The sequence below is a fragment of the Filicampus tigris genome, chromosome 7 (assembly GCF_054856515.1).
Source record: "Filicampus tigris isolate MCC_2025a chromosome 7, RoL_Ftig_1.0, whole genome shotgun sequence".
In the NCBI taxonomy this organism is placed as follows: Eukaryota; Metazoa; Chordata; class Actinopteri; order Syngnathiformes; family Syngnathidae; genus Filicampus; species Filicampus tigris.
In genome coordinates, this window is record NC_141223.1 from 5,665,496 (window position 1) to 5,689,042 (window position 23,547).

Below are 23,547 nucleotides of genomic sequence, written 5' to 3' on the forward strand. Positions count from 1 at the left end.
CAGCTCAAGTTGAAATATGTTATCAGTGTCTGGTAAGTCACTCAATTAGCCTCTATGAGTGGGTTGAAATGAGGTGTCATTGAGCCTATGATAACAACACAGAGGGGAGGAGAGATAACGCAGTGGCTTAGTCATCTAGTTCAGGGAAAGTTTTGACCTTCATGAACTCTGTTGGGTAGGTGTGACAATTACAACAGTTAATTGACCAAGACACCCTTATATTCAGTCATATAGTCTAGGGTTCTATCACGAGAGAATCTGCAACCTTTTTTTTTTTTGGCGGGGGAAGATTAATTGGATGGCAAATTAAAACTCACTGTTATCCTTTCCACCTTTGAAACCATGTGCAGGAAAGTGTGCACAAGTACTTCAGCAAGTGCTTTGAGAGGTTTTTTATCCAAATTGGCCCTCTTAAGGGGAAATACATGTGGGTGTTCATTATAGCTACCAGAGGCTAGAATTTCCCTCCGAAAATATGAAAAGGAATCTATTGCACAAAACAACTCCAGTGGTTTATTAATTGCCTTCACCCTCTTCCAACCCAAAGTTGACTGAAGACTTTCAGTCAAACTAACATCCAACAAGCTGTTTGCACACTCGAGACAAGTCCAACAATTATTTTGTTAGTTTGTGCAACTCAAACGAGTGGCAGGTGTTCTTTGCTTCCACATTCACTGTTTGGGCACTTCCAGGGCAAACCATATGGAGGCGTAACGCTCAAATGTGTCTGAAGAGAGACATTTAGGTTTCTCGGGGTGTAAAAGGGGACTGTGATACATTTTGCTGCTTGCTGCATTGCAGAGACAGGAAACCTTGATCGGATGAGCTGGAGCTACAGAGTTAGAACATAGCTCGTGACAGATAAAAAGTGACATCCCATTAAAGGCCCTCAGTTGTCGGAAATGAGACCCAACACTGAGAACACACGTTGTGGTATTGAAGTTTGTTTTGGTTTCCATAGATTGTTATTGTTTTGATGTTTAGGGAATGTACGCATAAGTATTACAGTTTTTTTTTTTCCCCCCCTCATGTAAGGTCTGTGATATTTATTATCAAGAGCTCAAATGACTATGAGTAGCACTTTTGCTGACTCGTTACAAATTTAAAATGAGCTTAATAATTTTCATTTCATGCTCTTAAGTCAATTGATTGTTTGGTAAATTGATTTGTGTTTTGGTCCATGAATTGTGCCCCCCAAAAAATTTGAAGCAGCTCAAAATTTATATGACATTGCTATTTTGACAGTGTGTATATAATATTGAAAAAGGTAGAAGGTAGAATGTGGATCAGAGATTACAGTAAAAGCTTGACACGCAATTAATTGAGTTAATTGTTTCGCATTCAAGCCCAGTCAACCAAATGGGACATCTGTTCATAGTATGTGTTAAATGTGTTTAGTAGTTGGACAGCAATCCTTTCACCAAATCTCCAACTGGGGCCAATGAACAGCTTGCTCTGTGTAATCCCTCATGTTTAAGGGGTTAAAAGTTCCCCCTGGGAAGTCAATGTAATGTTGGGTAAAGTGGAGTGGAAATCTGTGTGCACAAAAAAAAACTCAGGGTCAGCCACCAGAACCCTGCAGGTCTCCGCATGCATTTGAGAGATGTGATATGCGAAATGTAACCGCCTTAAGCAAGGGCAACAGTGCAGCCTCCCACAAGGTTAGCCAAAATAGGAAAATAGTTCATTTCCACACGACAATGTGTTTGAGTATTTGTGAAAAGCAATGTGTGTTATCCCTGTGGCCCACCCATGACATTCTAACCTGTCTTTCCTCTGTGCCTTAAAATACCATCACTCCTTTTTCCTATCAACCCTCATGCCTGGCTTCGGTCTTTACCCCCATCTGTGTCTGTGAATGCGTCTCCCCCCTTGCGCCTCCCGCTGTGTTTCTCATTCTCCCTCTGCCGTTCACTCTTGATTTCCCTCTGTCTGGATTTTTTTTTTTCGAGTTTGTTGTCTCTGCTGCTGATTCCTTCTCTCTTTCTCCATGTCTCCGATGCCTCCACCAGCAGATGAAGGACGGCCCCGTAATGTCGAATGGAGAAATTTTAAGATCTGACAGTCTCCTGGCCTCACAATGAGATGTCTCCAAAGAGTAATGATTGACATGATTTTCAGCATCCGCCAAGTCTCATCCAATGATTGTAGAATAGTGTCTCCCTCTGACCCAAAAGTTTGTACTCTTTTGCAATTTTTTTTTCACACTTTCCATATCGAATTTAGATATGATGTGATCAGGTTTTGAGGTATCACTCCACACGTAAATATCTCTGCAGTTCGGAGTTAACGCCGATGTGGCTTCTTTCCACCTTGAGTTGTGTAAGCACGCTAGTGATAGCTATGTCAAGGAAGGTAATTAATGGGAAAAACTGTAGCTTTAACCAAAAATGAATATCATTTCATAAACAAAAGATAACAGTGGAACATTTCAAATGTAAAATTGGACGTTCTTCTTGGCATGTGACGATATTTGCATGAAAACATTCCTAAGAGTTCCGTGCACGTACCACCTCACCTTTTAGGTAACATAAGGAGAAGTTGTCTGCAAAAGGGTGCCAAAAAAAGAAAAATCATATGAAACAGTTAATAATCACAACTTCTGGAAATGGACAGGCACCACAAATTGTACTGTGTTGAACTGAATTGCTTGCTAGAATAAGGCTAAATTTGTTTCTTCTCTACTAAATGACACGGTCATTTAAAAGGGAAGTCAACGCAAACATTTTTTTCCAAGACTATGTTCGATGCAAGCCCACTAGTTGAAACAGGGCATTCTGATAAATATTGCGTTTGTGGAATAAGCGTTAATCCACTCGTTTTCAGCCATCTCTGGGGGCGGCCATTTTGTCTTCTGTCGACTGAAAATGACATCACAACTGCTCACAACGACCAATCACGGCTCAGATTCAGAAAACAGGTCCGCCGCGATTGGTTGTTGTGAGCAGTTGTGACGTCATTTTCAGTCGACAGAAGACAAAATGGCCGCCACCAGTCATGGCTAAAAATGAGTGCATTTTGCTGCTTAACTCATATTCCACAAATGTGAAATTAATCAGAATGCCGTGTTTCAACTAGTGGGCCTGCTGGGAAAATATTCTTGAAAAAAATATGTTTGGGCTGACTTCCGCTTTAAGATTTTTTGTACGACACAATCAAATGTTGGGATCTAGTTTTCCAAGTCACATTTTTGCTGCAAAAATATTTCAAGTAGGATTTTTTTTTTCTTGAAATAGTAATTTTGGTAGGAAAAGACTTGGTGATTAATAAGAACATTATTTTAGTTGTAATAAGCTTAAGCAACGTGCCAGATGCCTCAAAGCCTGCGAAAATCCAAACGAACAAAAAAGATAAAACTAGAGGGTCATATTTTCTAGATGAATTCTTCCTGTCATGCTCCCTTTGCCTGCAGCCTTTTCTTTCGGCCTAATGTTTCCTGCTTTGCCCCCTTCTCTTCCCCATGTGTCTTTCTAAAGTCCTTTCCAACATTTGTGTAAATTTATTATTTCATTGCTCCTCTCTGTGGTTCACAACATTCTACCTGTTGTACATTTTCCCTTGCGGCACATTATTACTTAATGCCTAATCCTATATTACTTCTTCTACGCCTCTGCATTAAATTTCGAACACATTTGTCCTTTCCATCCATCTCATTGTCACACAAGCTGCCTTATGTGGTGTTACAATTTTTTTTTCACCTGCTTTGCGAGAGTGGTGGAGATACGGATTAGTGCGGTCGGATGGAGGAGCTTGTTGGAGGATGATGACATGCAAGTCAGTGGAGATGTGCTGAGGTTGTGATAGATGAATACACTTGGGGGGGGGGGGGGTCATTGCACATACGCTGCTTCATTCTTTAACTGACACTTAAAGCACTGGCACTACATCAACGCCGGTACAAAATATTCCCTCTGACAAATGTAGTTAAGAATTTTCTCCTGGCAAATGCACACATTACAAATAGCATATGTTGCAATAACCTGCCAGAGAAAAGGACAGCTTCATACATCTCAAGGATATTGCCTTTACTTCCTTGTTCTACATTGATAAATTAAAACAAAAATAAAATAATACAAATAATATAGATTATTAAAAGAATGAGACAAGTACCAATTTGAAAGGTGGTCACAGTTGTGGATACACTGACATTTGACTGCCCTGGTTTCCAAAATAATTTGATGCCCAACTTCAGATTCAGAAAACTTGACATATTGTAACAATTTTGCCAGAGGCAAACACTGTACGGTACAAATGCACAATAGAATCGCGTTAAATGCCCCTGCCTACGCTGAATAAATAGTCTGCGACGGAAGGTCAAAGCTAACAATGGAAGTTGTCACATTGGCCGATAACATGCCGCATCAGTTGACAATTTCGAATTGAAAGTGTACATGAACTTTTTCATGGATTTCAATGACATTCACAAGTCTTTAGAAAGTCCCGCGTAGGTGTTTCTGCGTTCATTCCTAGCATAAACCTGGTGGGTGTGACAGAGTTCTGGACAGTAAAAAAGACGCAAAGGGGAGAATATGGCCCTAAGTGAACAAGAACCAAATGTGATAAGTATAATATTTGGTATATAACATATAACAAATTTTATTTTTCGTATGGACCACACCATAGAATGACTGGAAATCCAAAATATCACAAATTGTGACACATTTAGCTAACTCTGTGTTTGCTCTATTACCGCATTCCAAATCCTTGACTTCCCATTCCCTTTTATCCTTTTCAAGGTACTTAGGGCATCTACAGTAATTGTTTGCTTTGAGAGTCCTTCCCCTTGTGATTCCAGTACTTATACCCTAAAAATATTTGATTTCTAAATCAAAATCTCATGGTTGTCTTTTCTTCTCTGTTTTCTAGAACACTGAAGTTTTTGCTCTGAGTTGTTGAATTCGAGAGCAGACATGACCACCGTGGGGAACAAGAGAAACCCAAGAAGAAGAAACTACCCCTGTCCTGTTTATCATGTTTCCTGTGCCCATTGTTGTGTCTCCATCTGGTTTACCCGTTTCTAATTTTCACGGTTCTCGTTTCTGGATCGGATGACCATATATGTGCTTGCCATTGGTGATCGACCACTTTCTGCAAGATCCGCTTGTAAGCGGGATCAGATTTTGATGGAACACATTTTGCAATGAATTAATAAATGCTGAATTCTCCTTATTTACGCAAGAATACAAGAGACAGTCAAAGTGTGATGCTGCGGACTACACTGGATAATTGGGGGAAAAAAAACAACAACAACTGAGACATAAAATGCATACTACATATACTGTAAATGATCTCCTCTCCAATTGGACAAATACCCAGCGGATGATGAAAGTAGACTGGCTGCCTTTAGAATCTCCTTCAACTTGGATCTACAAATGCTGAGCACTGGTGTTTTGGATGTAAAAAACGGCTCACGCAGTAATAACCCAGACTGCAACTAACATTAGGAGCACTGACAGGTGCAAAGTCAACATTTATTCCTTCTATTTAATCACGTGGTAAAATGCAACTTTGCACAGGCAGATGTGCTGCTGTGAGATGGATTTCAACTTTGACACAACCCTTGTATCCAGTGGTTCATTCCGGACAGCTAAGCAGACCATCTTTTGTGCCAGTCCTAAAATATTTTCATCTGGCCCTGCTGATTTCCACTGGATTGGACCGGCAAGGACCTGTATGACCCCAAACGCTCCCTTGCACGTTTCTGGGTCCCATTTAATCCAGGTGAGTAAGATTCAAATTAGCCCGTAAACCCAAGTAGACAACTCAGAAGTTGTGTCATCCAAAGACTCGGGCATCTTAATTAGTGATACATGCAGTGACCCACTGACAGTCACCCTGTCCGTCCACCGACTGTGTCTCACGCTCCAAGACACGCCAACTCTTGCCTTTGTGTCCCGCTATGATTGAATGTGTGCTGCTTAAATGCCATCTAATTGCTGTCAGATAGACAGTCCTACAATCACTTTTGCTAAATGAAGTGTTGTGTTACTACACTTCCCTGAGAATATCTCAACATGTAGCAAGAAGGCATCACCCCCTATTGTTTGGCTCTTTTGTTGTCTGACTCATGTGAATGTCACACTTCTCTTTCTGTCTCCTTGCCTCTTGTCCATCAGTTGTCTATTATTTTATCATATTTTTGTCTTGCACATACAGTAGGAGGATTTGGGTCTGGAAGTAGCCGTAGCGGGACTACTGATAATTGTGTCAGTGCAAAAACTAAGAGCTGCGTATTTTTGGTCACAAAATCAAATTGAGATGATTGAGTGGATATGGCTGCACGGTTTGAGAAACGCTTATGTGAAAAGACCTTTGACATACTGTATGCTTATTACACACTCAACATTATTTTTTCTTACACACATACACACATATACATATACATATATATATATATATATATATATATATATATATATATACACATACACACATATATATATATATACATATATATATATATATACACATACATACACATATATACATACACACATATATATACATATATATATATATATATATATATATATATACACATACATACACATATATACATACACACATATACATACACACATTGTATATATATATATATATATATATATATATATATATATATATATATATATATATATCACACACATATATATGTATACATATACATAAATATACACACATATACATACACAAATATATATACACACACATATATATATACATACATATACACACATATATATATACATACATATACACACATATATATATACATACATATACATACATATATATATACATACATATACATACATATATACATACATACATATACATACATATATACATACATACATATACATACATATATACATGTACATATATACACATATATACATACATATATACACATATATATATACATATACATACATATATACACATATATATATACACACATATACATATATACACATATATATATATACACACATATACATATATACACATATATATATACACACATATAGATATATATAGATAGATATATATATATATATATATATATATATATATATACACACACACACACACACAGACACACACACACGTGTGTGTCAGTTGTTCCCACCTCATTAACATGGCACGTTTGTTGCTCTCCGCTCTCCCCCAGCCCATTACTGGTATCAATTTTTTTCAGTCGCAATCAGGGCTTGACATTAAACACCCACCAAATAAGGGTGAATTTCAACTGTGGCAAGTGACAGCATCACTGCTTCTAGCCACTTTGGCAGGATGTATTTTGAATTGAAATGCCAAGATTGGCCGACTATTTACGATTACGTTGACGATCAAAGTTATTGATTGAAGTTATTGATAATTTTGCAATCAATGTGATTTTTTTTTTTTTTTTTTTTTTTTTTTTTTTTTCCAAGCTTTGCTTTTCTTTCAAAACTGCCTCAGTTGCCTCTCACTGTGCCCACTGTGGTCTGCCTTCTCTTCTTGAGGCACATGCGAAGTAATGGTAATCTGGGAAAGCTGTACTTTAACATGCAAAAGCACCCGCTCATTGCCCAAATTGTCGAGGACGGCAATGGAAACCTGTTATTGCAACCTAAATGTAGAGAAAATGCACTCTCTGCAGGTGGTCTGACTGGCAATATGACACATCCCGTGGCTGAAGAGGCTCAGATGAGGATGAATGTGGACGTGCATACATTTCTTCGTTTTTACACAAACCGGCGCCTTAGTCTCTTGCATGGGCTCTTGCTCGTACAATGTGCAAATGACATTGGGCTCTGCGGCACACGGTGGTTACACGCCGTTTACCATGCATGAGCGCCCATCAGCAGCTATCTATCCTGAGTTGATGTCACACTTGAACATAATGACACTGATGCCGGAGGTAAGGCAGGCAGGGAAAAACAGGGAAAATGGAAATAATGTGTGAAATGCCTTTACCACTGAGGTAATATTGCTAACAAATATACAACAAAGACAAAACCACTCAGCCAAGGGTGAAGAATAATTGTTGAAGATTTCTTCTTAGTTTTAATATTGCACATGAAGGACACTGGGAAAGCGGGAAAGATTTTTTTTTTTTCTGCGTGAGGCTCATCTACAAACCATGCACACAAACTTGCTCATTTATAGATCAATATGACCCCTGGTACTACATCAATGTATTATACATGTACTGGATATATGTTTCAGTGATATCTTATCATGAAGTATGGCATTATGGATTGAACTGTGTTGCTGAGGAGGAGAATACGGGTGGAAAGCTGAACATAAGCAGCTTTATATAATGGAAATTCGGGGAAAGAGGGAAACGAAAAGGATGATTATAAAAAGGTGGAGGAGGACAGGAAATAAGAAGCAAAGAGGAACAAAGGGGGGAATAAGATAAGGCTGTGCAAAATGGAAGAAAGAACGAGCGTAGTGGATCCGGACTAATGTGCCTTGTTATATAGAGATGGTTTAACATTATGTACAGTCTAGCGTTCAGGGTATATATTGCATATACTACACTATATATATATAAATATTGAAACTGAAAACTTGACCAGTCACAGAAAAAGAACGTTTTGCCCACCCAGAACAATAGAAACCCTAAAATAGGGCGTCCCAAACTCAACTTATATGGTTACCACTTGAGATAGAGTCTGGATGTGTCCGATACGCATAAAGTACTCCACAAGAAAAGGGTTCGAGTATTTAAAAAAAAAAAAAAAAAGTACAACGAATCCAATTTTCTCAATATTAATAACAGCTGAGGAGATTAAGGGTTCTTCAGAAGGTGAACGAGATTGGTGACCCGGTCATCTCTCGCATCTTACTGGTCGACACACATGTCAAGTTGAATAATGACATCTGATTTCTTAAGCACAGCAACTTTTTCTGTGCATTCAAGACATGTCGTGGTGCACCTGTGCTAAAAAGAAAAAAAACATTCCATCGCCTGTTTTCATTGAAATTGGCTGTTTTCGTCGCCAAACTTTCTCTTCACGGCAGGTTTTGAAAAGACCCGAACTGGGTGACAGGATATCTTTCCTTCCTCTTGGTGTCACTTCAGAATCACCTTTCACCAAAGCCTGTCATGAACCTGAGCTATGGTAGCCTATAAGTGATCCAAACACACACACACACAAAACACCCAGAGCAGTGACACGTTTTAAAAAAAAAAAAGTGGGGGCTACTTTAATATCAAACTTTGATGTCAAGTCGGGTGCCACGAAATATCATCCTGCGGGCCACAAATGGCCCCCGGGCCCCAAGTTTGAGACGCCTGCCCTAAAACGACCTTGCAAGAAATGCTAATTTTCGACCAGTATTGCATATTAAAATGCTTTGAAATACTGAATTTTAAAAGTCTGTATTTTCTATATATGCAAACATTTCAGCACCATTGTGATTTTTTTCCTGACAAATAACAGTTTACATCATGTAGCACCTCTTACTGTATACAACTATTTTAAAGGCCTTCTCTCTCAAAGTCCTTTTTTTTATAAATGCCTTTTCAGACTTGTTTATATTCAATTTGAGTTTTTATACTAGTAACGTTCAGGGGGAATATTATGGCTTATTACAGATCCCCGTGATTTGTAATTGGAAGGTTAACATTTATGCAGATGCTGTGTATTTGCTTATGAGCAGGATGAAATGATCAGGAGATTGCAGTGTACAGCATTTGAGTGTTAGAGTGCTCACATGCTCTCTAGTGTCCTATTGGTGTGACAGATTTAAAGCGTTATGCAAATAATGGTGAGTTTTACTGTTATGTAAAATGCCAGGCTCAAATGGGCCATAAGGAAATTAGGTTTACCTGGTGTCTAATTTCGGTCGGGGGCTGTATCACAGAATTAGTTATACCTTTAAATAATTGGATTGTGCACGATGTCAAGATAGCTGGGAAATGAAAACATCTTGATAACATCCCCCTGGTGCTGAAATAAGAAAGGCCAGTAAGGCTGAAGACTAGAAAGACATGAAGATGTCAACTGTGAGGGAGAGAGATTGCAAAGACAACCCGAGATAGACCTTGGGTGAGAAAGAAACTGGACACATAAAAGAAGACAATACACAGACTCAAAATGTTGATAAGTAATGAAAGAGCCAGACAGATTCTGGCAGTATTACTGGCGGAAAAACATAGATATTGTCTGGCGAGACGAGATGAGTCAAGATGGACTGAGCTCTTAGAAAAATGGTTCAAAGCAATTGGAAATGTGAATCCAAACTTTGTGATGTGATTGAAGAGATTGTGAGCAGTGAAGCAACTCTGCAAAGTTATGGCAGCAATGCAAAGCAGACTTTTTGCGGCTACGGTGAGAATGTTAATTAGTGAAGGATCACTGGGCTGGCAGAGAGGGTGCAATTTAACCACCGCCCAGAAGCAAAAAGTAAAAATAGTTAATTTTGTAAAGAAGGAACATTTTATTTCATTTTACTCGTGAATATTCTGATGTAAATATCAATGCACAAAAATTTGAGCATCAATCGGAGAGGTTGAGTTACTGTCAGACAATCAATTTTCAAATGCAAAAAACACAGTTTCTAATTATTTATGTCAAGGACATTTGGAATGTTGATGTTTTTCATATTTTGTCTAGGTTATATATTTGTTAGCTTACATTAATCCATTCATATATGATATTGTTTATTACATTGATTTTCATGCTGTTTCATTATACAGACAGTACAAACACACACGCGCACATGCACTCAAAACACACAAAGCATGTGTCAAGTTATCATTAACATTATTATGATTATCCATAACCATTTTTTTTGTGGGGAGCAAAAAAAACATACTTTGGATTAAATGACTGAACAATTTTCATTTATTTATATCCACTTTTTCTCTTTGCAGGCCCAGATCTGTCACGTCTGAAGAGAGAAGCACATTTCTTCAACAACAACAAAAGAAAAGCAGCATTGCATCATTTTTAACCCTTAGCCCCACTGTCGTTCACTGCTGGCGAATATTTTCAAGTGCAGGACTAATGTGGTATGAGAGTTTATGATTGCAATTTGTTGACGACATTGTTTGCGGCGGTCTCGGCTCCATTTACATCCTAATCACATCATTATTGTTACTATAGATTTGGAGTGTGTGCCCAGCATGAATTACCGGAACTCTATTCTTGAATTTCATTTGATTTCTCTGGGAGCGTTTTCCATGTGTGTCTCTTGGCGCATGACCCCTCACTATCATCTTTCATCTTTCATCACAAGCAGGTGGAATTTATGACAATTAAGTACTGTCTCAGTCAGATATGTACCAACCAAGTCTGTCTGCGTTGAAATCGGGGTCATTCGCTTCATCACCAACAGCATTACAGATCTTTTGGAAGAATAACTGCTCCAGAGGAATAGCCTTGATTCTTTTAAGCTCTTGTGGAAGAGACTCACTCAAAAAGACCACACCTACACACCTCCCTTCTGTGTGCCCTTTTTTCTCCTTTGGTCTTTATATTTTGTATGTGTATATAAAGCAATTTCAAATCTTATAGTTTTGTACATGTAATTTTTATGGTGTGTGTATATTTTAATAAAAAAAAAACACAAAAAAAAAACGTGTGGACTTTCCAATTTGGTCGGCGCTTGCCTTGTTTTTTTTTTTAAGTTTTGTTCATTGTGTATTTACTGTAGGCCTATTTTTCCCTGCAGCAAATAAACATTTTGGTAGGAAATATTATTGCGCTGGCAAATGTTTGGCTCAATTAGTCTTAATACAAGTTACTTACTCTTAAAAAAAACACATTTTAAACTTAAGGCATGCTTCAATGAGAATGAAAAAAAATCAAATGACGCTATAGACTCAACTTGCAGACACTCTATGACTCATCAGCCACATCATTAAGTCTACTTGCACGATAAAATGAAGTCCGATACAAGAAAGTAGGGGTGGGAAGAGCAGAATAACTCACAATGCAAAGATTCTTCATAAAATATTAACTTCATTTTATCTTTTCTTTGTTCAAATTGGGAATATGTGTACAAAGTATTTCATCTTTATTGAACATGATGTCAAGTCATGTGTGTCCCTCATTATCTTCCTCAAAGGTGCTAATGACTACTGTGAACATTGCCTAAATCTGTCGACGATAGCTTCCTCCCCTCTGCTCCTATTATCTTCTCCTCCTCTCATCAATTCCCCTCAGCCTCTCGTGCTTCTGCCTCATCTCTCAACCCCCCCCCCTCATTTTCTTCACAACTGTAATACACAGTCAGTCTGACAACATACATCTCCATTCTGCTCCTTTCCCACTTCTCCTAAGTTTGTGGCTGCCTGCCAACAATAGATAGCTCCCTGTCACATGTGCCTCCTTTAATTGCCTTTATTTTTTTTATAAAGTTTCCTAACTTTTCCCCCCACATTTAAACTACCAGCAAGGATCATTTCTTTTTGCTCTTGCTACCGCCTCCAGTCCTCAAGTATCATTTCCAAACCGATGTTGACAGTACAAATAGACAGCAGTTAATGTGCATAATTTGACAAAATTAGGTGAAGGCAGTTAGATATTTAATATTCAGCAGATGGGATGAAAAATATTAAGGTAGATTAGTTGGGGGGGGGGGGGGGCAGAACGCAAACACCAGACCTTGAGTTTGACACCTGTGCTCCACAGTCTTTGCTTTATTGTGTATAATGATACTAGTGGGAAAACAGAGGCGAGCTGCCACAAGTGCAGGCAGGAAGTCGGGAATGAGGTTGATTTCTTTGGAGGAGGCAGGAAACAAAAAAATACGGCAGGAATGACACAGAACAGTGAGAATCAATGCTCGTGGAAGCGATATAAGACTGAACTGGCGAGCTGTATACGGTAACAGCTGAAAAAGCTTCCGGTTTTGTCAGGTTACTTTTCATAAATATATTTAATAAGGATGAAAAAAAACAGAGCAAGCCTATATTTTATCAGTACGTTCAAATGTACTTTGCAAATAGGTTCGAACGAGTTTGCCAGTCATAATGTTTTCTCCACATTCGCAGTTCTGTACTACTACTACTCTTCTGTGCGAACATGCTTGCGTATCATACTTTTATAGAAAAAAGCAGAGAGCCTCTCAAGTAAGTTAAGTGTTGAATGATTCCAAATGGTCACACCTGTCATTTTGATTTATAATATGTGCCATACACGATCTGGTTGTGCAGTGCATCCAAGATGATTGTCTGGAGACCCGATGAGATCGGAAAAACATCATGTGCCCTAAAAGAGATCTAAACACAGGAGATCAAATAAAAACTAATTTGCAAGTCCAATGCCCCCCTTTTATACCGTAGAGGACTGGACTTTCTGATGCTGTGAGGATGTCTACTCGTGTGGACACCACCCAACTCGATTTTAACTTTTTTTGGGCAAGTTCTTTTTCAGAGCATGAAATGCTTTGAAAAATGTTTGAACATGATTTTACCCAAATACTCTCAATCTTGGGATCAGTCAAATATTTAACTATGTGACCTACTTGTCATCACAGACAGAGTTTATTTCAGAAGATAAAAATCAACCAAGCAATGTCACATATAGTATAGTCAGACCAATAATGAGGCTAAATAAAATAGTTTCCCCAAATGATTCAAGAGATAGAAAAGATCTGAGTATTGAGGTCAGTGGCTGGTCATGCTCAAACAGACATTAAACCTCTTCCTACACTGAGCAGCGGTTGGCTGTCTGCCATGGCAGAGATCATTCACAGTCGTTGTGACTTCTTCCGGCCAATTTAACATCAACTGCCCATGTAGGTTTGCTTGCAGTTCCATAAATACACATTTTGCGTGCTTCAAACTCTGAACGAGCAAATCAATCCCCTCGTTGATGAAGTTAGAGTTTCTTCCACCTTCCGCCGCATGTCTAGGCTTTCTAAATTTAAAGATCCGCCTGTCGATCTACGTTATGTTCTTCCCTCAATTGTGAACAAGATCCCAAGTTACTTGAACCCCTCCACTTGGGGCAGGAACTCATCCCCAACCTGGAGAGGGCACTCCACCCTTTTCTGACTGAGGACCATGGTCTCAGATTTGGAGGTGCTGAATTTCATCCCAACCACTTCATGCTGCGAAACGCTCCAGTGAGTTGGCGATTGTGGCTTGATGAAGCCAACAGTTCCACATCATCTGCAAAAAGCAAAAATACAATCTCAGTCCTCCAAACTGGACAACCTTAACGCCTTGGTTGCGCCCAGAAATTCTCTCCAAAAAGTAATGAACAGAATTGGTGGCAAAGGGCACCCTTGGCGGAGTCCAAATCTCACAAGAAACGAATCTGATTTACTTCCGGCAAACCAAACTCTAACAATGGTCGTACAGGGACCGAACAGCCCGTGTCAAGGAGTTTGGCACCCATACTCCCGAAGCACACCACTCTCCCAGGGACACAATCAAACACCTTCTACAAGTCCACAAAATACATGTAGACTGGTTGGGCCAACTCCCTTGCAACCTTGAGGGCACTGCCAAGGTTATAGAGGTGGTTTACTGTTCCACAACCAGGACGAAAACCACACTGCTCCTACTGAATTTGAACTCCTTCGGACCTGGGCTTTCAGTGGGTTTAGTGACCTAATCCACCACCTAATAACAAAATAATCAAAATATCACAAAAAATCGTCACAAAATAATGTACAAAAAACCCGCCGCATAGCTATGGCTATGTTTGGAAGATCAAATTAACTAAATGCCGTAAGAATAAAAAGGAGGGCTCATAATGTATTTCCTTAACTTGACGCGATGTTTCTCCAAAAACAAGCAAACAATTGTTTGGCACCATGGAAAGGTATTATCTTTACAGCATTCATCTTCACAGTCCGAATTAAGTAGCAGAGGGCGACAACAGACAACCACAGATTTTGTGCTGACCCACTTTCTTTTCTTATTGTTTCTTAGGATAACTGGGAAGCTGTGATGTTGCACAGTAGCTGACTTCAACTATTACACCAACTTAAATTTCTGGTTTATCTCAATGTGCAGATGTTCAGTGGGTGAGTGAGTAAAAGCATTCTGCAACTTGGTGACAGGTGCTATGAGAAGGGGACACTTGGGGCAATGAATTAATTTCCTCCTACACTTGTTATGCACATGCAATGATCCCAACCATGCTGCTTTCTCTCCATACCCATGTGCTGAACTGATAAACACTGAACTTAAGTGTTAATCAGTTGAGCACGAGTTGCACTTATTTCAGTCAGTAACACTCATTTCCTTTAGTGACTGAAGGGATGAAAGCACTAGTGACTAAAAGAAGTGAATTTGACTGCAATTACTGATGACAGAAAGTGGACGTGACGTGTAATAGAAAAAAAAAAAACATAATTCTATGCTCGGAAAAGGTCAGCTTCAATTGTTAATACAATAATGGTTTTAGAAATCTGATTCTGCAGCTAAAGGTAACACTTAACTTGAACAAAAACCTGTACTAGCGATTTTGGAAATCTGATTCTGCTGCTAAAGGTAACACTTAACTAGAACAAATACCTGTACTAGCAGTCCCAAAAAACAATAGTAATAATTAATTAATTAAACCAACACATACAATGACTTTGCCACAGTAGATAGAAGTCACTTACTAAAATCATTTCATCAAAGTTTAACTTTCTGATCATAATCATTGAGCGAGATTACATCATTCTCATCAGAGATATGAGTAGATGTGGCGTTGCGGAGTTGATTGAAATTTACTGCCTGTGGATTCATATCTTCTCAGCCTTATTCACATGAGTGTTTATATTCTTATGCCTTGAACCTTGTATCTTGGTAAACAGACCATATCTCTGGTCCACAGAGAAGCTGTTTGGATTCTACAACACTTTTAGCCTTTCATCTGATGATAAATGCTTCTCCTTTTAGGACCTTTAAGGACATTTTTGGGCCTTTATGTACCTTTGAGGACCTTGCGCCTCGCCGCATTTAAAGGAAAACGCATTTATTCCAGCCGTAACATAGGGAAAACGTCACTTCCTCTCGCCTGCCGCGGCCTTTGAAGCCTCACTGCGAAAATACACGATAGACGAATATATAGACTGAAAAAATGGGCTTCCGACTATGCTTAGTCCGACTATTTTTTTAAGTTTCCCGTTTATCGCCTACAAAATGGGCGTCCGTCATAGGTGAATAGACACACCACTCCGTCAAATTGGCGGAATGCCCGGCCGGCTCTGCCAAAAAATACATGAATATCAATGCCAAGGTATAATTTTATTTTTAAGTTGTTCCCGACATTGCGTTGCAGCGTAATGGCTAACTTGACTTGTCTTCGAAACTCTGTTGTGGGCCATTAGCCGTCACGAACCGTTGCTACCGACTTCAACAACATAACGACGTCCTGAAATAACGTTATTTTAACTAAGGGCGCAAAGAAAACGGCTTAATTACACTGACACTGCAGACACTAGTATAGTATAATAGTATAAGTGCTAGTGTAATGGTGACGATACTGCACTGTCCAGCCACACCTGGGCTTCAAACCGTGCCACCAAGTGAAAGTCGAGTGCACTAACCGGTAAGCTAAAAGCGCATGCCACAGACTAACGGCCAGCAACGTCTTTAAAGGGTAACACACATCACGACCAGACTCTTGCTCCACTTCTCATTAATATTTGAAAAAGGCGCTCAAAGGGGCGTTGCCTGGAGGACCACGAAGTTTGCGAGAGGGGAGAGGGTGGGGCGTGGTCTGGCTGTAATTGACAGGAGCAGTGACAAATTATGATCTAAATAATTTCTATACAACTGCAAGCTACGCTGAATAAACTAAATAAATGCTATTCTAATATAACACTAACCTGAAAATTGACATTAAGATGTTCGCAAACTAATGCAACCCCAACTTGCTACAGAGGCATGAACAAGACTGAGCCGCTTGTATACCCTACGGTGGCAGAGTGACTACATCAAGATTCTGGAAGTTCTCTGCTAGTCCAATCTGAGGACAGAAAGCTAAATTCACATGCAGTGCAGTGTTTAACCTTGCTCATAACTGTTTTTAAGATCTGGGAAGAGCTCCTCAGAGAGGATATTAAAATATTAATGGCATACTTGTTTGGCATCTGACTGAGGCACGTAATTTTCTGATTCAAGGTGTCTCACTAATAATTGGTTTTGTACCGACGGGAGAGGAGGATTCGGACTTTTTTATTGGCACATTGGCACATATCTGCTGTATCGTCCTCGTTTTGTTGACAGATTAATTTAGTGCCATCTCAGATGACATTGGACAAGAGGAAATATTATATCATGGTCTGGTCCCCAGCCAACCACAAGGCATATATAAATAAACAAAACAACCATTCACCCTCACATTCACACCTAGGATTAATATAAAGTCTGGAAGGAATTGATAGGACAATTTAAAGAATGCAAGATTTTTAAAAAAAAATGGTGGATTACGATGACGGGAATAATTAAAGTTATTTCTTCTAGTTGTTGAGGAAATATATCCGTATGCACTCTACCATGTCACATTTATCCTCTTAATCCATTGGCATGTTCAATGTTGTTGTGCTGCTATGATTACACAGTATTTTCGGTTGCACATACTGAAGCGGCATCCCGCCTACACACGGTGGAAACGCAGTCCTGATAAGTATTTACTGTTCCAAACCATGGCAAACTGAATTGAACCGTAGCGCTGAGTGGAAAAGTGGCTTAACATCACCGAACACGATGGTGGGGAGGGATGGAGAGACCTTTTTTGTGAATACACATTTTTAGAATAAAATTAACAGATTAACCTTTTTTTTTTTTTTTTTTTTAACAAATAAATAATGATGCTTGCATAATAGAAATGAGTGAAAGGCAAGAACCAAGGCACAGTGGGAGGAACTCAACGAAAGGCACGTAGCAGCTCCCTGGAACATAAATATGATACACAACTTTAGTGTCTATTGGAATGCTAATAGCAGGTATAGAAACTCTCTCTATACAACGTAACAGTGGAACAGCGTGCATTTACAGCATGCAAATGGCACACTGTAAGACTCCCGCCTTTAATCTTTTCAAGTGCCTTTTTAAGTGTTGCTTAATCTAGAAAACGCAGGGTAATTACAGCTACAGTATTCCTTGCTTTTTTTTATTCTGGCGGAGGCATTTATTTGCATTTATATGGGAGACATATTTTTGGGACAGTTTAAAGCAGATCCCTGATGTCTTAGTGCCATATGTGACCCTTGAACTGCCATTGCTCTGCAATGGAGTTCTTGCCACAAAGCCAGCATGAATCCATGTGTTGCCTATTGCAATCAGGAGGAAATCAGGTGAAAAAGACAAATTTTGTAGGCATGTTCGCGCTGTTATATCATTGGCTCGATATCCTTTGTGAATAGTACATTAAGACTGGTAAACAGTGGATGCGAACGAAATGCAATTTCCAATTCCAGTTCATTCTTTGTGATTTCAGCCCTCAGTTTGCGATACGAGGTCATCTTTACTTTATGCACACAGCACTTCCACGTTCATTATAAGGCATTTTCATATCCGCTCGGCATGTAAACAACATGAGAAATGCGTTGAATCTACAACTGAGGTGACTGCCTGATGCTGAACATAGTTCTCACCGCGGCCCTGACCTTTTCAACCTCAAAAAGTACTGCACTGTGGAATATACGTATTACACAACCCCAAGTTGTCAGAGGTTATTTTTCAATAAAGTGGTATCCCAGTAGCTTGAAAGACATGGTCGATTGGACCATGTCAATTAGAGAAGGGTTTCTCAACTGGTCCCAATCGCATTTCTCATGGTCATCGAGTTCACAATTTTATAGATATTCAACCAAGCAAATGTATTTTTCCAGAAATAACATCTAACAAATTGAAAGCGTATTATTACCATCAAGGAACGTAATGGTAAAGTTGAAGTCCAAATCACATAAAATAAATAATGACACTTAAGAGATTAGTGATAAAAGGTCATAAGTAGTCATGAGCACCAACCATAACAAAGACCACTTCATGAGAAAGCATAGATTATATGAGAAGCTTGGTAACTGTAGCTGTTTTTTGCTCTCCAGTTTGGTGTTTATTTGTACTTATACTTAAAGTGTTCCCTTTTGGAATTATGTCAGTCTACATTTTGCGACAGTCACAAGGACATGATCTGGCTTCGGGTCCGAAATAGCTTTTTCAAGTGATTTTCACAGAGCTCATACCCAAGCCCATAGCAAGACCACCAGGATGACCATGGATCATCGGCCTATCCACCAAGCGAAGAAGGCGACGGGAGGACGGGAAGCCAAAGCCGGGATGCCACTCGGTCCTACAGGGTAAGCTAAAAACAACTGCACAGAACACCATTCGACTAAAGATGCTGCAGTCCATCTAGCAAATGGCACATTACACCAGCAGGAGAGAAACAACGACTCCCTTAGAGCAGAAGATCGGGTGGTTGGGCTGGGGGCGGGGAGATAACGTTCATAAGGAGTGATAAAGTAACAGAAGGATCACTGACACTCATGTAGCTGTGATTTAGAGGTACTGGGCTGCTTTTTCCAACCGGAAATGGATGTGAACCAGCATGGACAAGGACAGGAATGATGGATTTAAAGCACTTATCTGAAAAGGCACAACAACATTAACTATCTTGGATGCACTTGGCAAATGCAATGCAGAAAGTAGTGTTCAAAAAAAGTAAACATGTCTTGCTAGCTTGATAAGGGCTATCAAGTAGAGATTTGTAAGCCCAATAAGGAGGTTGGCCAAAACAGTCAAATAATAAATGTGTTGCATTTGAACTTGCCTTACATGGTCAAAAGGAGAGATGAAGGCTTAAAAAGACTGGTGAAAATACTTTACAGGGTTGGTGGATTTTGTAGCATCACTGCATACAGTTCTACACGAGCACCTGCACACTGCCACCGTGTCTGAGGGACTATCTAAAAATGCACCGAATGAACTCCTTGACTGCCTCAACTGTGAGAGAGCCTAGAGGGTTTGTGAGACTACTATGGAATAAAAGTTTAATCTTTTTCTTGAAACTGTTCCATCTCATCATGCCTCGAGTGGACATTCTCTACAGCCAGCGACAGAAGCAGATCATCGACTCTTGTCTTTTTTTCAGGGAATCACGCAGCAGTTCACAGACAACATACAAAAGATCAGATACAAAAAAAATGTTTTTGGTGTGTTTTTTTAATGTCATTGACATTTTGGTAATCCCTATGATGTTAGGAAATATCCACATTTCTTCTTATTTTACCTGGACACTAAAGCTGCAGCTTTCTCTTCTGTTTCTGTTTGGCGATTCCATCCCTACTTCCTTTGCAGAACACAGCGGCAGTGTGTCTCGGCAGCAAGAAGAAACATGTACACTTTGCCCAGGCGATCTTCAGAGGATAGCGACTGAAGTGAGATAGAACTTAAATGTGTGGTTTAAGTCTTTTACAATGTTTTTAATCATAATGGTACTATCTTGTAAAAATGTGGGGAACAATGCAATTAAATGATGGGTGGATTGATATGTCCACAGATGGATTGATGGATAGCTATTTTATTCATTCTGTAAGGAAAATTTGATATCACATAAACAACATTCACTGTTGTGGGCAGACAAAAGAAAAAAAATAATACAAGAACAAACTTTTATTCTAATGTAACAAGAGCACCATAATCTTCACATTTAGAATCAGCCCTACATTAAAAAAAATGAACAAACTCATTTAAATTTCCATTAAATTCTTATTATCTATTTCCCAAAGTCACAGAGAGCCACAGATATATTGAAGTGCCATCTTGTTGGCGGTTTAATGGGAGATTGAGTATTAATTAACAGCAAAATGTGTGCATGATCACTGATTATAATAGAGTGATTTGTATGTTGTGTGAGTGAGATACTTATAAGAAAAAAGTCAATTCTGGAAAAGATTGATAGCCGGGGGAAAAAAAATATGAGTATTATTTCAGTGATGGATTTCTTTCTCACCAACTATCACAAAGCCCATAATCTTCCATAATACTAGTGCCTTGCCACCAGTGAATTGCGAGTTGCCCTTTACCATTTTGGTGAATTTGACTGCTTTCCAACATTTATTAGATTCAAGAAGCTATTCATGAATGTGCACGCAAGGCCCATTATTAATGACAAATTGACAGACATTTTAATAGAACAGTGGCCTTGAGCAAGGATGTAAGCACACACCTAACAGATTTCGAATTTATGCAGGAGTCATACTTTGGGTCGCCTTCAAAACGGAAAACACATTTAGTGTACAAATTACGTTTCATTATGATGGTGATGTTTGCGACATACAGAGACGGGCTCAAAGCTGAGACAAAGTCCTAAAATAGTTGGCTGAGCATGGGGGGCACCAAAAAGGCATCAGGCTTACTGGAAGTCAGCAATGGGGAAGATGCTTGCTCGTTTTCTGTCGCTTTCAAGTGAAACCGGGCCGTGGTGCAAAAAATATTGGAGACCGCTGCCCTAAAGAACTGCACCAAATCAGCTGATCGAGCGATCTGACACTTTAAGCCCGGGTTTGCCAATTAATATTTCGAAGGGGCCATGTGAGAAACTGAAGCAGCTGTTGAGGACCGCACCAACATGCTAACCTCAAGTGTCTTTTTCGTAAATTGTACTGTTTTAATAAGAAGCTTCTTGTGTAGGTATGGTATATGTTATCATTTGGAAATTTAAAAAAAAATACATTAAAAAACATATCCGCAGTGTTGATATTTTTTTCTGCATTTGCGAAGTGAACCGACTTTATTAGCAGCAAACACAAACTCATATTAGCCAAACAGTTAATTTTGTGGCCTTCTGTAATTGAAATCTGATGTTTGTCGGTCCCAAAAATACAGCTTATTCTTCTGCCTTTCACTCAAATGGTGCATGTGAGACGGAAAACCCACCAGATGTATCCATATTTTTCTGTCTGAGTAGGCACTATGCGACAACAGAGAGCAGCTGGACAAAAGAGTGGAAATAAATAATAAAAGACTCCCCATGGAGAAAGTGGGAATGGAAGCAAGAGATGCAGAGAGGGAGGATTTCTCTGTTCATTCATCTTGCATTTTAAGATGCAAAGAGTCTGCTCTCAGAAAGCGCAAGGCAAAACAAGAGGGGAAACCGGGGCTTGATGTCACACTTTTTGCACTTGGAGATATTTCTTGGAGTCAATACATCATATATCAACAAAATCTTCACCAAGATGAAAGATCAAAAGTCTCAGGTATATATTTTGTATTCATGTAATTTTCATAATTGTGTACAGTTATAAGCAATCAAATAGTGTGAACATCAGTTGGGTAAGTTGTCTCACAATAGGGGTCAGATAATGATGATCATTGAGCTTGTAAAATTTCGTTGAACATAGTCATTGAAATAACTTTCACACTACAATTACCAGGACTTTCTGCCCTGCCAAAGCTAAGCCAAGAGGCTGCTTGACAATTAGCAATTTTCATTTGCGCAAATAATGGCTCACCAGAAACTCCTACCTCATAATATGAATTGAGCTATGTAATAAATGCGACAAAAATAAGGAATTGTCATGGTAATTGTGTGCTAGAGGCTAAATGAGGAGATTGAGGAGCATTGCTTCATATACCCCGAATATTTGTACCTCCTCCCGCCTTGTTACTCTGGCGATATGAGTTGATAAAACACACACGAGACCATAGGCCTTACTTCCGTAAACGCTGCGCCACGTGACATCTTTTTTCGAAAAATAATAATAGCGGTTTGCGGACGTCAACAGTGAACGGGACTTAACCCGACAACTGCTCAGTGAGGAACATCTATCAGCTCTGCCGCCTTTCTTCATTCATGCATGCAATAGCACATGCATATACATTTTAAGGATTGCTCCGAGTTGTATCGTTATACCTCTGTCAGCATCCTCAGATGTGGTTCTATTTGATTGCCTTGAATCCAAAAACACTCCGGATTTAGCTGACAATTGATCTTCACTCAGATTCTATTGTAACGGTTCATTCAGTGATTTTGCAGGTGAACGCATTGGTGGAGTTCTTCGTTTTCTCGCTGCTCTTGTTGCTTGGCTATATATCATTCGGTATAGCTGTCAGGACTCTCTATTCATGCATGTCAAACATTAACTCAAACACAGAACAACCTCCACTCTCTGCGTGATAATGTTGGATCCAACAGATCATTCTTTCCAACCTACAGTTTTGGATCATTAAGTCAGTACCAAGACTGCCCTGTGAAACATGGGAGACCACAGAGGCGAAAGAGCTGGAGGACAGAATGTGAGAGGGGCAATGTGACAACAGAGAGCATGAGGGGACAGGGAAGGAAATAAGAAAAAGTAATAAGACCGATAGGGAGAGACAGTGTTTGCAATGTGGGATGTACAAAAAAGATAAAACATTTCACCCATCATTAGTGAAGTTGTGCCAGTCTCTGAAGCTCCCCTGAGGCCTTGATGGAGGCTTCTGCTGGGTCACATCTTTCAACTCTACCTGGCTGCTATTCCCATCAGTCAAATGCATGTTTTATTTCTAGCTCTAGTTCCATTTCCCCCACTTCCCATTCCTCTATTGTTTCTTGTGAACGAAAGGTTGACTTTTGCTTTCAGACGTATGCTTTCCTGGGTCTTATT

The 23,547-nt window shown here is 39.4% G+C and overlaps 1 protein-coding gene and 1 long non-coding RNA gene across 4 annotated transcripts in view; one reads left to right on the top strand and one right to left on the bottom strand.

Annotated features, from left to right (window-relative positions):
* Positions 1–11,571, top strand: part of LOC147144533 (leucine-rich repeat and fibronectin type III domain-containing protein 1-like protein) — a 117,058-nt gene extending 105,487 nt beyond the window's left edge. Inside the window, exons 10-12 of one of the 3 annotated variants that reach the window (XM_086036084.1) lie at positions 2,016–2,098; positions 4,867–5,721; positions 10,874–11,571. In XM_086036084.1, coding sequence (XP_085892210.1) covers positions 2,016–2,062 — 47 coding nt within the window. In that variant the 3' untranslated portion in view covers positions 2,063–2,098; positions 4,867–5,721; positions 10,874–11,571. Of the gene's footprint in view, positions 1–2,012; positions 2,099–4,866; positions 5,722–10,873 lie in introns of all 3 variants that reach the window. The other 2 variants (XM_086036083.1, XM_086036085.1) reach the window with 2 other exon arrangements.
* The window catches only part of LOC147144534 (uncharacterized), a 46,637-nt gene that overhangs the window by 7,096 nt on the left and 15,994 nt on the right, over positions 1–23,547 (bottom strand). The gene's annotated exons all lie outside the window — the stretch shown is intronic.